This window comes from Phyllostomus discolor, chromosome 4, assembly GCF_004126475.2.
Source record: "Phyllostomus discolor isolate MPI-MPIP mPhyDis1 chromosome 4, mPhyDis1.pri.v3, whole genome shotgun sequence".
In the NCBI taxonomy this organism is placed as follows: Eukaryota; Metazoa; Chordata; class Mammalia; order Chiroptera; family Phyllostomidae; genus Phyllostomus; species Phyllostomus discolor.
In genome coordinates, this window is record NC_040906.2 from 46,369,456 (window position 1) to 46,387,352 (window position 17,897).

A 17,897-nucleotide genomic window follows, 5' to 3' on the forward strand; every position below is an offset into this window, starting at 1 on the left:
CACATTTTGTCCAAAAAAATGAGACAAGAGGTATATTGAAAGTTTTTTATCTGACCACATCAGGACTTCTTGAGAAAAAAATAAAGTGCATTCACCAATGCCGGAGGTTTGCTTTGGAATATCTAGCAAACAAACAAACAAACAAACAAAGCAATGAGTGTGAAAATATAGAGGAAACAAGGCTAGCGAAACACGGATTCCTGCTGAAGTTAGGTGATGAATACATGGAGGTTCGTTAGAGTATTCTGTGTTGTGTATGCTTTGGACTTTCCAAAGCAAATAATTTTTTTAAATTAAAAAAACTAAAATTAAGTCATGGAAATGTTTTAAAAATAACTAAATAAAATGGATTAAAATCAATCTGATTTTTTTATTCACACATCATTTATTCAACATGTATAAGTGTACCAGATACACCATCAAGTTTTGCTGCCTAGCCATTCTGAGTCTTACATGGGCAGGCATTTGCAATATTATTTGAGGTGGAGAGATGAGTGTGTCCAAAATATTACTTACGTTTTTCAATTTAATAGTAAGTGCCTTACGTGCCTTGAGCTTCTGGTTTTAAAAAGAAAGTATTTAAGTGCAGACTAGTGAGGTGTTTTCGACTCTGAGCTCGGTAAGGAAAAGACCATTGGAGACTTACATTGATATTTAATCAATGCCAAATCATCCATGTTTGACTACAGAAAGACAAGCAAATTTGATCAATAGTATCCCACTCCCGGGGACATGGAGACAGAGCACGGCTGCCTCATGTTGTGTGGTGTGGCATGCCGTGGCGGAGGAGACACGCAAACGTGGCGCTGGGCGGTGGCCCCTCAGAGCTGGTGTGGGGACCACAAAATGGGACCGGAGTGCCTCTCTTTCAGCCCAGCTACCCAAATATTGGCAGACAAACATTACTGTAAGCACCAGGGGGCGGGACCCTGAAATCTAGATGCTGTGGTCTGTGTGGAGGGTTTTATGCGTAATAGAGGATGGTGTTATGAACACCTGTTCTTCTCTTCCCTTTGCTTGCATCACACACCCTCTCTGACTGGCAAGATAGAATCCTTTTTTTTTTTCAAAAAGAAAATGGGTTATTGCATCAAATAATATTGATTTACTTGTAAGCACTCTTGGTAAGCAACTGAAATCTGCTTCTGTCTTCAACTTGATCAAGTCCTCTGCCTAAAATCATTGCTTTGGATCCTATCGACTAGATCAATACCCACCAGCCTGGCCCTGGGATTTAGATGTTAAGAGGTCGCCATTCCATCTTCAAGCAAACAAAATAGCGTCCCCAGAACAAGCATGCCGGGCCTGCTGTGGATGCCTGTGGAGCTCACACCTGTGCCTCCCTCCGCCCTGGTCCCCGCACAGTGGGGAGGTGTGCTGCCTTGGGAAGGCGGCCGAAGGCACTCCTCCCACAGAGCTCTCGGCCCTCGTCAGCAGACTGAAGTTTCACAGACAGACACCTCATGTGAAGGACCGAGATGCTGCAATGTTGTCCACCAGAAATTAAGAAATACCAGAATTAAACGCTCCCTTCATAAATGCTGCCTTTCAGCCCCAAGCACACACCACATCCAACCTGACGTCGCCCACAGATTGGTTGAGACATGACGACACAGACTAGGGACGTGGTGTGCAGATTCTCACAGAGGGGGCACTTCCTGGAGGAACCACGTTCTTCAAAAGCCCTCAGAATGGTCTGAGCTGTTCTCTTTGTTCTTCCTATCCAGAAGAAAGAGAAAGATGAAGGGGAGAAGAAAGACTCTACAAAAAGAAAAACCTGTCCTGTTCTCCCTCAACCTTAGCCAGGGCACTGTGCTGCCTGGCCATTGCATATCCACAGAATAACATTCAGAGCCAAGAACCTTCTTTGGTTTGAGATTTCCAGGACCAATAGGAATTTCCTGTACATCACTGGATTCCCTTCCTCGTAGTCTGCCACCTGCCAGATCTCAGAATCAACAGGATGAAATCAAGAAATCCCTTGTCATTCAGTACCTCCAACAACCACGTTCAAAAAGGAATGTGAAGGCAGGGTCTCTGGCATCACTTTCTCGGACTCCCCCATTCCATAGACACTTATGTGACAAAGGGATTAGCCTATGATGCACCTTCGCAGAACAAAACAGGTGCAGCTAACCACTTTCACCATTACATTTCTTCCTCAAATTGTACCCCACATTGCAATGGTGTCTCCTAGAAAAGGGTGCCCCATGGCACTGTTCTGGTTGGCTTGTGTTGGACTACGTGTGCCACCAGGGCCAGCTGTGCCACAGGGCTAGATATGCCGGTCTTCCTCGGCGCTCTGTTCCAAGTGTCTGAAAGGAGTGGATGCTTGACAAATATTTGCTCAATGAGTAGATGAATGAATAAACATTTTTGCAGGATGTCACTATTTTATTTCAAGCAAGGGTAGTTTGATGAAATGAGTTAATTCTTTTTTTTTTAAATCCTCACCTAAGGATATGTTTATTGATTGTTAGACCGAGAGGAATGAGGGTGGGGAGAGAGAAACATCAATCGGTTGCCTACCACACGTGCTCAGCCAGGGATCCAGCCTGCAGCCTGGACATGTGCCCTGCCTGGGAATTGAACCTGCAAACTTTGGGTGTATGTGACTGGGCTCCAACTAGCTGGCCACCCAGCCAGGGTAAATATGGGTTTATTCTTTGAAAAGAATTTACACACTCAATATACATTATGATGGACAAATTTTCCTTATGGAAATTTGGACACAAAGGGAAAAAGTTTAAGTCCCCTGCAGCCCACTACTGGTAACATTTTGATGTACAGCCCAAGAGTCTTTTTCATGAGCATACAGGGACACTTGAAAGTCGGGGTGTTACATATGAATCGCTACATATTTCTCTTCTCTGTTACATCTTGATGCACCAGCGGCATTTTTAGGCTCAAAGTGTCCAATTGCTCTGCAATATCAACCTCTCATTATTTAAGAATAACATCCTTTTTTTAAAAATTATTTTATTGTTGTCCAATTACAGTTGTCTGTATTTTCTCCACACCCCTCTCCCACACCCCCTCCAAATCCACCTCCCTCCCTTGCTTCCACCTTTCCCCTTGGTTTTGTCCACGTATCCTTTATAGTAGTTCCTGAAAACCCTTCTCTCCACTCTCCCTTCCTCCCTCCCCTCTGGCTGTTGTTAGATTGTTCTTAATTTCAATGACTCTGGTTATATTTTGTTTGCTTTTTTCTTTTGTTGATTATGTTCCAGTTAAAGGTGAGGTCATATGGCATTTGTCCCTCACTGCCTGGCTTATGAATAACACCCTTCATAGAATAAGCATGGACCAGGTGATTCTTGAAAGCCCTATTATCTAACAATCTATCACAAGAATATTTAAAAGCTGCACAAGTACACCTACACCTCACCTTAGCAGCCAAATAATGCAGTGTGTGGAAACCCAGAACCAGGAGCCGGGTTGTGGGGCTCTGAGCCCACCTCTTTTGCATTCTAGCAGTGTCCTCTAGTGTTCCCTCGCCTCAGGTGCAGAATGGGGAAGATAAGGACAGTATTGCCTTTAAAGGGTTCTCATAAAGATCAAATGAGTTGAGTATTTAGAACAGTGCCTGGCATATACTACATGCTATAGAAATGTTAACTATTATCAGTATTATCCCTAGTCTCTCTTTTCAGATATAACAACTGCTTGGTACACAATAAACACTGAATAACATTTTTGTTAAGTAAACAAAACAAAGCTTCTTATAGCACCATCTAGTGGTGACGTGGCTGTTGGTTTACACACCTATTTAAGGATTCTCCAGAGGCTTAAAGCAACGGCCGTTTTTCTCTGGCCACGATATTCTTCTGTTCACGAGGATCACACAGGATGAGCTTTGAAATAGGGGCATTTCTTAGCTGGTTCAAGCTTTATGTTGACTAAATGATAGGAAATTACTGGGTAGTCTAGGGGACCCTGTGAAGCAATCTTACTGTTTGAGTCCTTGGTGTTCCAGGGATTATATGCTACAGCGGAAGTCTACAGCGGCAGGGGTACCCCAGCAGGTGTGTTAGCCCAACACAGGGCCATTGGAGGCCTTCTCACAGGGGGCTTCCCGGGAGACGAGGACATGGGAATTAGGTCTCCATGCCCTGACAGTCTCTTTATCTGAATATCTTATATTCACTGATGTACATTTCTCATAGTGAACCATGAAGGGATACAGGTGAGAAGATAGATTATAATAAATAATTATTGGATCAGGAGCAGAAAAGATATAATTTTATTTGAAAATAAAGAACAAAATAGAGTCAAGCCTATAATAAAATGCATTAAAAATGCTTCCTGCTGCCACTCGGTTCTCTTTTTGCTCCCCGGGCATTTTATTCAGTGCATCTTTTACATTTTTTAATTTTTCAATTACAGTTGACAGTCCATATTATATTAGCTTCAGGTGTACTGCATAGTGATTAGATATTTATACGACTTACAAAGTGATCACCATACATGGTTATCACAATGTTACTGACTACATGCCCAGTGCTGTACTTTACCTCCCGTAACTATTGTGTAACTGTCAGTCTGCACTTCTCCTTCTCCTTCACCCAGGCCCCCAACACCCCTCCCGTCTATGTTCTCTATAGCTCTAAGTCTGTTTCTGTTTTGTTTATTCACTTATTTTGTTGTTTTAGATTTCCCTGTTCTCTTCTGCAAGCACATTGTCTTCAGCGGGCAGTTGGCTTTTTCTCCTCAATGCAAGTGTAGGTCGGAATGGATAGGACTGGACAGAAGAGGGGCGGGCAGGGGAGGAGCAAATGGACACAGTGGCAGGTGGGCGCTCCTCAGGCCTGACGACTCTCAGAAACCGCTTACCAGGCAGCCCTAAATCACAGTCAGGAGACAGGCGCTGCTTCAGTAACCAGGTGTCACAGTCCAGAGAGGCGGATCTGTTCTGTGTGTCCAGGCGGGTGCCGTGCTTCAGGGTTTCTTTATTCTGAGGACTCAGAGGTGGGCTCCATGGTCTTGGAACAGTATAATTTCATAGAAAAATTTCTAGGAAGAGGGTTCATGGCTTTCATCACATTCTCGAAAGTATCCCTGAAACAAGTAGTTTAAGAATGAGATGCTGGACTTTCAGGAAGGGACCAGAGTGGGAAGGAAGATGGCTACATAGAGCATTAGAGCAAAATATATTCCATCACGTGATATGACGGGTGATAACTGATAGCTGAACAATAACTTGGGATTTTGATCTTGAGTGTATTAGATGGCATTCAATTGTGACTTTTCATAAATTTCTAGTCACATTACCTTAGTTTACTTAACGTTATCCCATCCCTATTCTTACTGTTTTAATTCATCAGCTAGTTCTAGTCAATAGCACTTTCACAGGCAAAAATCTTTCTAAATTTCTGTGCTGTTTCATCTTTGTTTACGGCACCGATTTCCATAGTATCATGAATAATTGTTTCATGCCCGATAGACTGTCAGGATTTACTGAGCATTAGGAAGATCCAAACCCAACTAAACTGACTTACAGTTTCAAGATGACAGAGAATCCCCTAAATCAGGGATTTTAGACGTTTAAATCCCCTTTGCCTTTCAAAATCACTCCCAAATAACCGGAGAACAAGGAACAGAGAGAAATTCTGCCTTTCATGGAACCATAATAGATAAAGGCAGAAAATGGAGGGAGGAGGGTTCACAGCTTAGCAGAGAAGAGGAAGGCCCGGCCCCAGTGCCTTTCGGGTAAGTGGGTCCAGGAAGGGGGCCCACAAGAAACAATGTCCCCTGGAAGCTGCCAGAGCTCAGGAAATGGAGGCATCAGATGCCGCAGAAATGGGGCGAGAGGGTGAGAGGCGACAGAAACTCTGAGTCCCCAAGGCCGCATCCCCTCTCCATGTCCTCAAGGCTACTTACTCTCTCCCTCACCCATTCAGGAAACCAGAGTGTTTGCTGGGGAAACTGAACCCCAACAAAATAAGAGAATTAAGTGAAAGTCTATATCCACAAAGGTGAGAAGCTATGTTTTGCTTCCTCAGAACGCCAACAGCTGTGTTTATGCCATTTCCAAACAAGAGACTGGAAAGTCCAGAGGAAGTGAATTTAGCCCCTGACACATGGAGGATCTCTAGCAAAAGACCGGCTGCCCCCCGTGGTAAGGGCCCAGGCGCCGGCAGACAACGGGCTCACGCACGGCCACCTGGTGAGCACTGCGACACTTCACTCCTGCGAGTGAACTACCAGGCACCTGAGGAACACAGGGAGACAGAGCTCAGAGGAAACTGGCATTGGGGAGCAGAAACAATTTCAGAGGAATTATAATTAATATCCTCAAAAAACAAGAGACGATAATGCAATCATGAGAGAAGAAAAGCATCCTATTAGAAAAGGAGCGCAGACAAGAAAATGCTTATAAATGAAAAATATTGTTACTCCTAGAGAGTAAGAGAGAAAAAGTCAGCATGGGCAGTGGAAATGAAAAGACAAAACAAGGAGATCAGTGCAAGAAGTCCAACGTCTGCCCAGCTGGAGTTGCAGTCAAATAGGACAGAAAAAAATGGTGAAGAGAAAATTATTCAGAAAAACATAAACAAGAATGTTGTACTGAAGAAAAGGCTGAGCAAGCAAAATGGGGAAAAAGCCCCAAACCAAAACAAACCTTTGTTAAATTGCCAAACCCCAGGGACAGAGGATTCCAGAAGAGGGAAGATCGAGTATCACTCAAAGTACCAGGGAAAAGAATGACATAGTTCTCTAACTTTGGAACTAAGAGAACAATGGGGCAGAACTTCAAAATGCTCGGTGAAAATGTTGCACAAAAATTGTTAGGCAAGCTAACCAATTGTGTAGAAGAATAGCTTAAAGACATTATTAGTCGTGCAATTGTCAAAAACAAACAAACAAACAAACAAACAAACAAACAAACCCAGTAACTCCCTAGTGTTAAAAAATGAACACCCTTCCCCATGCAGCTTCTGGTGGGTGTGTTCCACAAACCGAGGGAGTAAACAAGGAAAGACATGTGGGGTGTGGAGGTGGGAGAGGGACCCCGGGAGACGAAGCTGGCAGCAGACAGAATCCAGACCAAAGAGAAGAGCCAGGCGAAGGCAGGGAGTCCCCAGGACAGCGAGGGATCTAACAAATGTTCGCTGTGCCTCTTTGCAGAGCTGTGTGGGATGTGAGAAGACTTAGATGTTCAATGAAATCTTAACTCCAGGAAATGAAAACATTTGCACAAGAAACAACTACCAGATACTAGGTAGCTTTGCAGTGACTGGTTACAGAGTGTACGAGGCCCTGGGCACAGAGCATGTCTGGCCCTGTTTCCTCACCTGCACCTGGGGATAATAATAGCTCCCACCCCATGGGTCTCTTAGGAGAATGAAATAAGTTAAACAGCTGCAAATCTCATAGAACTGTGCCAGGCACCCAGGAAAAACTGTAAGTGCTTGATGAATAACTGTTAGTAATATAAGAATCTACATAGAAATGTGGTGTAAAATACCTACCAAATTAGATAAAGAAGAAAATGGAAAGCGGTCACCTTTGGGAATCAAGGAAAAGGCTGAGGAACGACTGTTTTTGGTTCTAAATCTCTTAAAAACTATTTGAACTTGTAAAAACTATTGCAGGTAATACTTTAGGTAAAATAAAATTAACTTAACACCAACAGCCAGCTCCAAAGTTTAATGAAAGTGTGCACAGCTTCTACACGGGTTGGTTCTTCCCGCCCCAGACACCTTATTCACGTTCCCACTTACTGTGCAAATTAAATTGCATGTCTTTCCAAATGTAGCAGTGGACCCAATTTAAATTTTAAAATTAAAATTTTCAACACTGGATTTCAACACTGGAACTTATCATTTAGTTACTTCTGCACTAAAAACATAATTAATTAAAAAACAAACTTTGCGTGGCTGTAAGAGAAGTGGGTGCCTTATGGCTATGCTCCAGTGACCCTGGGTCTGTGGAAACACAGGTGAAAGGGGGAAGCAGCCCAGCACCACCCCCCTGCCCCCCCCCCCCCGCCCCGGCCGCTCCTCCTGCCCTCTGATACAGGTTTCAGTGCAAGTAATCCAGTGGGAGGCCGACAAAGCAAAACGGGGGAGACATGAAGGCCTTGGATCAAGAAAATGCATAGACTTGCTTTTTCAGAGGTTTGCTTGCCCTTCTAAGCTAACGAAGGGACAGCAGGGACCAAAGAGCCTCTACGGCTTTAGGTTACAAGGTGATCTCACACCGCCCCCCAAAGAAACCACACCACACCTTCGCACTGCGCAGGCAAGCTGCCGGAGGGTAACAAAACAAAGAATTCCAGTGATACTTCACCTGATCCTCAGTCTGGGTCACCAAATCCTCCACCAAATTCTAGTTTTTGAGACATGCACTGCTTTACTATCTGTAAGAATTTAATTGGTTCTTCAAGCTAACTTCTGGAATATTACAAGTTAACTTCTAGAATATTATCAGGTAACACTTTCAGTACTACTAAGTTGCTTCTTTTAATATTAAGGGGACCCTGGCCAGGCTGCTCAGTTAGTTGGAGCGCCATCCCACACACCAAAATATTGTGGGTTCAATCCCCAGTATGGGAGGCAACCGATAGGTGTTTCTATAACACATCAATGTTTCTCTCTCTCCCACTTCCTAGCTCTAAAACCAATACACATATCCTTGGGTGAAAATTGAAAATATATATTGAGGGGGTTAATGGGTGTTTTTGTAGCAGGCTTTCCTTTGAGTGGTATCTGATGGATATAACATTCAGCTCTTAAGTTCTCAGGCCCCCTTCCCTCCCACTACATGCATGTCGCTGAGATGCAGAGTCACAGAGCACGTTTTGCTCTGGGCCTTTGTCACACTGTCACTGTGTCTGGGGAGTGCAACCTCTTCTCTAAAAGGGAACAAAATAGTCTGAACTGTGTTCCTGCAGGCCAGCGCAGCTCCCTGTGACACGGAGATAGCTCGCCACTGCAGGGACCTTAGTCTGTGCAAGTGACCACCCAACTCACAGTCGTCTAAGGGGGTGGCAGTTAATCATTCCCTTGAATGATGTGGGTATGAAAACAGAACTGGTGATTGCTCAGCAGACAAGCCGTATCCATCCTCCGTGCCCTGAGCTGTGACTGCTGCCATCTTCTCTCCTTCCCAGACCGCCGGGTTTCAAGAGATTCTGACCGAGGTGGAAATCTTAGCGGTGATTGTGGGATGCCTGTGTCATGACCTCGACCACAGGGGAACGAACAATGCCTTCCAAGCTAAGTAAGTGTTCTAATTGTTGTTATTTTAATGCCTTTGCCTTCCCGTCCAGAGCAAAGGTGACCAATGCTAAACAGTAAAGCATTAATTTCTGGCATCCGAGGCCAAGGCCGCGCAGGCTTGGGCTCGCATGTCATGGGGCCCATCCATCTTTATAATTCCCTATTCTTCTTTTAATTGCAGATTTGCCCTTCCTGCCATGCTTGTTGATTTGGTCTGTCTCTGTTGACCTCTGTCGGATAACAAAGCACAGATTTTAAAGCACCTGTTTTTTTCCCCCTCGCAGCATATTGGCTTTCATGGCATTTTAAGCTTTTTGGACTTGGTACTCTAAAATCTGGTTTTGAGACCATTAAAAGAAAATTGGACTGAGGAAATTTTTAATTTTATGAAGCAAAATATCTCTTCCTTCCCCAATAGATTTCCTTCCAGGTTCTTTTGATGTTGGATGTCACATAAACTGCAGTGAAGGAAAGCGTCACGCTGGAATATGGCCTCTGCTCGTCCCGCAGCAAGGGGGTAACAGAAAAGGAACCGCACAGAGACTGGGGATGTGTGGGCACGTGATGTGCACGGGCAGAGCAGTCTGTCCCTCGGCAGACGGCCTGCTCAAGAGAGCTGCTGCCCTGTGGCTCCCGCTGCAGCCCCGGGGCCATAGGCTATGGGTGTGGAACTCCTGAGGCTTACATTACAGTGAGGGCCCAGTTTTACTGTCCTACTACCTGTCAGCAAGCAAAATGGTGTGGGTTCAGAGGCTGGAGAAAAGAGTTTGGGGGTGGAGGAGGCGTTAAGGAAGGCTTCAACAGAGTGGTAAGGTTAACTTTCAGATGACTGATTTCAAAGCCCCCACGAGCAGGTGCAGCTCCATAGTAGGTAACATCAACAGACCACCGTTTTTTCCGTTCCCCAAAACACCTACCAACTGATGCCTTGGAGTCCTGGCCACTTGCATTTGCTCCTGATCTAGCAAATGAACTTCGAGTGCGTACCCTTCTTTATCCATCCTGGATCTTATAGACCGTCACTTCAACCCTCCCTTCTCAATATCCTAAAATTTATTGACTCTCTTCACTTTCTGTGACATCCACTCTGCAAAACCTCAGCCTCAGTTCAATCTAACAATTCAGTTTTGTGCTACTCTGCTAGATTTACAAAGGCTTTAGTAGAAAGTATCACAGTTGTGAGCATTTGAGATATACCAAATATATAGTGTCCCAGCTGAGCAGCATGCTCGGCATTCCCAGATTCTGTGTCCCTGGCCAATTCTCCCCCCCCCCCCCGCCCCCCACACTGCTCTCAGCGGTTCTGTATACAGCACATGCTCCCCTCCTAACCACCTCCTGTCCTCCACCTCCCCCGCTCTACTCAGCAGATCACCTTGCCTCCTCCTTCACAGAGAAAATTGAGGCCATCAATCGAGCACTCCCTCAATTTCCTCCCCTGCCACGTACAAACTTATCTGTCTGGCCCCATCCTTTCCTCCTAACCTCCTATCTCAGTGAAAAGGCTGTCCTCCCTCTTGTCTGATGCTAATCCTTCCATCCCAGCTTTGGATCCCTTTCTTGCTCCCTCCTCTGAGACCTTGCTCTATTAATCTTCCTCTCTCTCTTCCCTGTATCTCCCTTCCCTTTTCCACTAGCTCTCAGCATCTTATTAAAATGAACAGTTCCCCCACTTCTTGACAAAGCTCACTCCAATCCCCACTTCTCCCTCTAGCTTCTGTTCTGTTTCTCTTCCTTCCTCTCCAATCAGTCTTCTTGGAAGGTTCATGGCCTTCACTTCCCCAACCGCTGCCCTCCCAAGTGCCTTCTAGTTCTGCCTCACCAGGGGAACTTCCCTCAGTAATGCCACCAATGGCCCCTTTTCCTAGAGCTGCTGGGCACTCTTATTGTCCTTCTTTCTTGACCCTTTTTCCCAGGAGACCCATTTTCTGCTCCCTCCTTCCTGGAACTCTCCCTTCCATTGTCTCCCAGACAAAGGATTTCACCTACTTTTCTAGCCTTTCTTCTCAGTGTACTTCAAGGGCTCCCCCTGCTGTCCCAGCAAGCACTCTTGATGTCCTGTCCCTCTCCTGCTATCCACAACCTTTCGTGCAAGGCCACACCCTATGCCGATCAGCCCCAAACTAGATCTTGGACCCATCATTCTCTGCTTCTCCCCAGACTCTTATCCTAACTTCTCGAGGGACACCTCCCATTGAAGTCTCACAGACACATCAGCCTCAGGCTTCCCTCTGTTCTCTCTTGTTCTCTATCTCAGTGACTAGCACCGCCAGAAATCCACAAGTCACCCAGACTCCTTCCTTGGCACCCTAAATTAACATCTCAAGTCACTACTGCTTCTTTGCATCTTTCCTGGGTTGCTACATTGAGCAGCCCAACTCTCCTCCTCCAGTCCTACCGCCTCAGCACTCCAGAATAGTCTTCGTAATTCACAAAGCTCATCGGCTCACTCCTCTGCTCAACAGCCATCCACTGGCTTCCTTGGCTTTAAGGATAATGTTCAAATTCCTTAGTTTAGCCCTTTAGGGTGCTTTTCAAGAGATTGGGCCCCTGCCCATCTCTGGTCCAGCACCACTCCCTTCATCCCACCCCAACCCAGGTGTCTGTTCATATTCCAGATACAAGGGGCTGCTTGAAGTGCCCAGTGGGATCTAGCTAGTTCACTTCTCTCTGCTCCCTGGCGTTGTTTCCCTGCCTGGAATGCCCTTCTTCTCCTCTTCCCCCTGCAAGCACCACACCCAGGGTTCTATTCCTGCTGCACCTTCCCCTTGTCCATTTTGTGTGCCCAGGCTGTGCTTTTTCAAAAGTGCGCATCTCACTCTATTTTAATTGCTGATTCACAGGTGTGTCTCCCCTTCTCCTTGAGTTCTGATGACGTGAAAGAAGGACCAGGAGCATAATTAAACATACAATGAATGTTTGTTGAGTGAATGAATGAATAATGAATGTGTAAATAGATGAGATCTTAATTATTTTACCACAGCTTGTCCATAAATTTTTCTGATTTCTTAATTAAATATAACCATTTTTTTAGATTATTATAAAAGCCAGTTTTTATAGTCATAGGTTTGATGTTGTCTTCATTTCCCCAAACCCTGGGGCCTGCTTGAAGTGTAAACTGATATACTTTCATTATAGGGTCTGACAGTTCCTTATGTTTGAGTTCCTGTATCTGCATTTTATTAATTTTTTTAGGATGTCTTTCTCTCTGAGGGCAATGACATCATTGTGTCTTCCTCTAGCACCCCTTCTCCAGCCCCCTACCATTCTGCCAATTATGCATAAAGAAGAGATAAATGTGTTGGAGCTTCTAAAACAAGCATGAGCACCTGCTGGGTTCTTTTAAGCGTCCTGTGCACACTACTTGTACTTCAGTACCGATGTTCTCTCCCCAGCAGCCTGTCTGTCACACTGAGAGAGGCGGTTCTTCTTGCTAGTTGACTTTCCAGCTCTTTGGACCAAGAGTACACAGCTGTTCAAAACCCATTTAGTCATATTTTCTCTCTTAGGAATTCGGAGTTGGATTACCCTCCAAATAGTTGGATTACCAACTGACTGAGTTAGTTGTTGACATCCAAGCTGCAGACTTGGGAGCCAAGGCTGCCATTTCGGGAAATCTAGCATGACCACAGGCCAAGGGGATAAGAGCAGTGTGCAGAGAGAAAACGAGAAAGTAGATATTTGGAGAGAAGCAGAAATAAGATTGTAAAACCCTAGAGAAATAGAGAAAAAGCGGACTCGATTCCTGGCTTTACACATCTCTACTCCTATTTCCAGAAGACTCACCCATACTTATGATAATTAGGCTCCCTCATAGTTGCTGGTATCATTTAGTCTTTTTTTTTTAATTTCCAGGAAGATGGTTCTAATTTATTTCTGTTCTTTGCAATTAGCAGTCCCTGAGACAATGAGAAGAATTACAATGTACTTGTTTACTATGTCAAGCGCTCACCCACCTCTCTGTTAGGGGAGTCGTTTTTGTCTCCGTTTTATGGAGGAACGGAGCCGCACACTCCAGAGTGCGTAGAGTGGTGTTCAGACCTGGGCTATCTGATTCCAAAAGCCAGCCTCTAACATGGCATCACACTCCTTTCCATGACTCAGTGACATTTATTTGGGGCTTTGACTTTTCAGTTTCTTGGCTGACTTGCCATATATGTGAGCTCTGGAAAACTAAAATATAGCTGATACTCTGCAAACCAAGATGTGGAGCTATAAAAAAATCATAGACTGAACTAGACTTTGGTAGTCTTCTTTTTCAACACCTCAAGAAATGGAGATTCTCACATCTTAGGTTACTTGCATGAGATTAAACAGTTTTCAAAAACTGCTAGATAGGTATTAAGTCACTGGTACTAGAACTCAATTTTGTTATTTTATTTATGTTTGCATCCTCATACTATGTGATCAAATCTGCCTGTTCGTAGTTGGCCCGATGCGTTTCCTCAAGATGATTAAGGGATGGGACATCTATCAGCCCGCCTCGATCATATGGAGTCACCTTTGAACTTAGGACTTGGAGGGCCACCACCACCCAACCTCAGTTAAAATTTCCTTGGGCAATGAATGCTGGTAGGACCTTTTACGACATGGTGAAAGAACTATCTTTTTATTGATTAGAATAAGATTTATTCAGTAAGTGTGCCATTGTTTAGAAAATCCCTAGGAAGAAATCTACATCTTTATTTCCTTTTATATTTCCCAATAATTGCATGTTTCTGTGTGCAAGGTACTGGGCTAGGCATTGTGGGAGAAATAAAGAAGTATAGCAAACAGCCCCTTCCCTTAAAGAATTCACAGTCTAATTTCAACCTTTCAAGTGATTTGGAAATGGAATTTAAATGCACCAATTATTATGTAAAGCAAAGCATATGCTACCTTTTTTTTCATATATAAGGCTATAAAACAACAGAAGACATTTAGCAAGGGACAAATTACTATATAAAATGCAAAATGCCTCTACAATAAAAAGTTGTGACTTTAGTTATAGCAGAGTGTGATTTATTCTCTTAGCCTTTCTGATAAGTGAACCTTTGCATTTTCATATTTTATTCTTAATTTTTAAGTATTGGAGTACGTGCCATGAATGATCAATAGGCAGAGAGGGCAGCGATACCACAGGGCTTTGAAATTGCTCCGTTAACGCCTCTCTCCCGTTTTCTCTAGGGAGAGCCTTCCCCACTCATCCCCCTCTCTATTACAGCTGCCCCTGATGATTAAATATCAGCACCGAGCAGCTTTGTGGGATATGCTCCTCGGAGACTTCTTCTATTCATTTCTAGCATAATCTCTTATACTCATTTCTGGGGAATGAAAACCCATCTTGTCGCTTTCGGCCAGGTCCCAGAAGTGAAATCCTGGGGCACATTAATCTGCCGTGACAGCCTAATCCCGCTCCTCGCCACCTCCCAACAGTTCTCAGTTTCCTAATTACCTTTCATAGTTTTCCTTTTTAAAGTTTACTGTGAGCCACGGCTGCACCCTTCTGCTGAGGCTCCCTTCCAAAACACACGTGTATCTAGGGAAGTTACGAAGGTGCACTCCCTTCGCCCGCTAATTCTTGGTGCCTGTGCACAGTGCTGACTGCCTGTAGGGATGTACTTTCACTTCGACTTTTCTTTTTAACAAGTTTCTCCTCAGTGTGCTGCCTGTCCTCCCGCCCCTAAAAAAGACAACTTTGGAGTGATGGGATGAACTAGTCATAATGAACATTGTGAATAATTACATGCAAATATTCCTATGCTTATGGAATTTGGACACTCTTCCCTTCTTCTCTCTTTCTCTTCTCCCTCCGCACAGCCTCCATACACACATATACAAATATATGTATTACTTTCGCTATTAAAGTGTGTGTGCCCCAAAACTACTTATATGAAGCATATACTTACCACAGACAACCAAAATGAAATGTGGTGTTAAAGTAAATTTTTTCCATATGTGATGGATTTGGACTAGGTTTTTTAATATGAAAAGTGGAAGTATACCTTTACACAAAGTACATCACATGAACAGACATGGCCTCTTTTAAAAAATGAGTTTATGATCAACTAAGATTGCTTAATACAGCATATTATGATTCCCGACTGCAGAATCACGGTGCCTGTTTTCACACGCTGGGAAATCCTGCAGTGGAGAAACAATTTAACTTTTTAAACCCAGAATTTCCCAAACATATTTGACCATAGGGCCTCTTAATATTTCTGCCCATAATGCCATTCCAAATAACTCATATTTTGTAGAACATTTTTTGATAAAGTTCATCTCAACAGATACTTTTTTTGCCACTTATATCAAGTTTTATGACTGTGCACTTCACCCTTGCTATCCTGCAAGGTTCACAGCATATGTCTTTGTGACGCTAAGATGGCACAAAGGGGAGCATTGTTGGTACAAGAAAGTCTCCTACACAATCCCAGGGGACTGAGAGCTCCCCAAGGGGAAGAGCCATGTCTTACCTTTGTACTCCACCTGCCTGCAGCCTGGCATCATAACAATCATCAGTACTTGTTGGTTGAATGAATGATAGAGGAATGAATGAATGAATGAATGAATCAGTGTCTTCACAGCATTTTCATAGCGTTGGTCTGGTTCAGTTACAAAATCTACACATTGTGGTGATTAGCTCAGTATCGTGTGTGTGCTTGGGGGGAGGATAATGTGAGATGGAATTGTAAAAGGGAGCAAAGAGGGAGTCTGATGATGAAGATGCCCAAACTGTAGACCGTTGGATGGCTGCATTTGCACCAATACCCTGGGAGTCCTTCTGACGGAACGCAGCAGTTTGGGAGCTGTGTGGACTTTGGGAAGAGGGGAGGTGCAGCATAGGAGGCTCCAGGGTATTTGTTATAAGCTATTCCATGGTTAAAGGAGGAAACATCCTACTCATACTGAAAAAAGAAAATGCAAAGTGGTTATGATCATCTAGCTGATTTAACTTTGCAAGGTCTGCTAAACCAACATGATGAAGGAAGAGACAGCATTTTGCATCTGGACCCCACTTCACATCACTGACCCTGTTACCAGAATCCTCACCAGTACAGGCACAGCTGGGTACGGCCGACTGGTGGACACGAATCACAGGGGCCTGAGCCCGTGGGTAGCAGTTACACTAGTAGAATTCTGAATTCGAGTTTGCAGTCTTTTACTGATGACAACCAACTTACCAAACCCCGACAATCAAATACCAGAAATGTGCAAGTTATAATTAGCTTTCTAATTATGTGATGAGAAGCTTACAAACTTGGATTCCAATCCAGAACTTGTACTTATTAGCTGTCTCACCTTGGAAACGTAACATAACTTCTTTGAGCCTCGGTTTTCCTCATCTGTAAAATGAAAAGGCAACACTACTTCATGGCTGTTGTTGGGGCTAGATGAAATAACTATTAAGTTGCGAATTTGTTCCCTAATGCATACACCATATTCTACCATGTGTAATGCACACTTTTTTGCCCAAATTTTTGAGGGAAAAATGAAGATGCACATTATACATGGGTAGAACTAATTCCATATCTATATAAATGTTTGTACTTTATGCTTATGTGTTAAAAGTGTAATTCTAGAAAACAATAATGATATCCGTATGTTGAAAAATAAATGCTAAGATTCTTTTATAATGCAAAAAACAAGTATCTAAATATAAATAAATATTGAATTAAAAAATTGAAACAAAAGTATTTTTCTTGAAAGCTGGGACCAAAAACATGGGTGCATGTTGTACACGGCAAAATACAGCAGGTACTTACTCATGATAGCAAATAATGTTAATAATGCTATTATAAAACATGTTACCACACTTATTACTGCAAACCTTCCAATTTTAACTAGACTCTCTGGACATACCACTGTGTGCTTATTAGCTAAGCAGCTAATACTATTTTTAAGCACATACTCCATGCAAAGCATTTGGATGTGATATGCATATAAACTTTCTATGAATAGCACATGTAAATTTGAAGTATCTTAGAATTTTAAAGGTCAAGACAAATATAGTCAAGACACAATACATTGTGCTTTTTGAAAAATATATTTTCATAAAAATGAACTCTATGTTTAAAAAATAACATCTAACATTAAATATTAATCACTGGTTACTAAGATTAGCCTAACAAATGTTCACTTATTAAATGATATAGATTTAAAGAAATAACACATGCCTGATTAAAATCTCCGTACCCTCTTTACTAACCCTATTCATAACAATCCCTATAGAATTTCACCATGCTGTATTTTTCCAATATGTGCTCAGCCCTGAGTCTTTCAAGGCACCCCCGAACTGGCCATGCCCTGGGACTGCCTCCCACTGGAGATGGAGGGCAGCTTATGCCGGAGTCCGCCACGTTCCCCTTTGGTGCAGACTGCGCTCCTTCCACTAGTGGGGCAGACCATGAGCCGCCAGTCCCCGGTGCTTCCAAGTTAAGACCAAATTGCCTTCTCAAAGTCCAAGCTCTTTGCAGTGAGCAAGAAAGAACACCGGGACCTGGATGGGTCCTCAGCTGAATCCCATGACTGTGCTTTAAATCCTAGGATTCTCTGGAACCCTCTTGACCCTTTAGATGCTCTAAGTCCCACTCCAAAAGAACTGGAAATGAGCACACTCGAGCATTTAAAGGGACACTTGGCCAAACTGAAATGGTTGAGGAATGGGTTGCTGTACATAAGTAAAATTTTAAG

The 17,897-nt window shown here is 43.6% G+C and overlaps 1 protein-coding gene across 1 annotated transcript in view; it reads left to right on the forward strand.

Moving 5' to 3' along the window:
- PDE11A (phosphodiesterase 11A) overlaps positions 1–17,897 on the forward strand; it is a 321,994-nt gene that overhangs the window by 237,855 nt on the left and 66,242 nt on the right. The window contains exon 13 of the mRNA XM_028510818.2: positions 9,116–9,225. Within this exon, the coding sequence (XP_028366619.1) occupies positions 9,116–9,225 (110 nt within the window). The remainder of the gene's footprint in view (positions 1–9,115; positions 9,226–17,897) is intronic.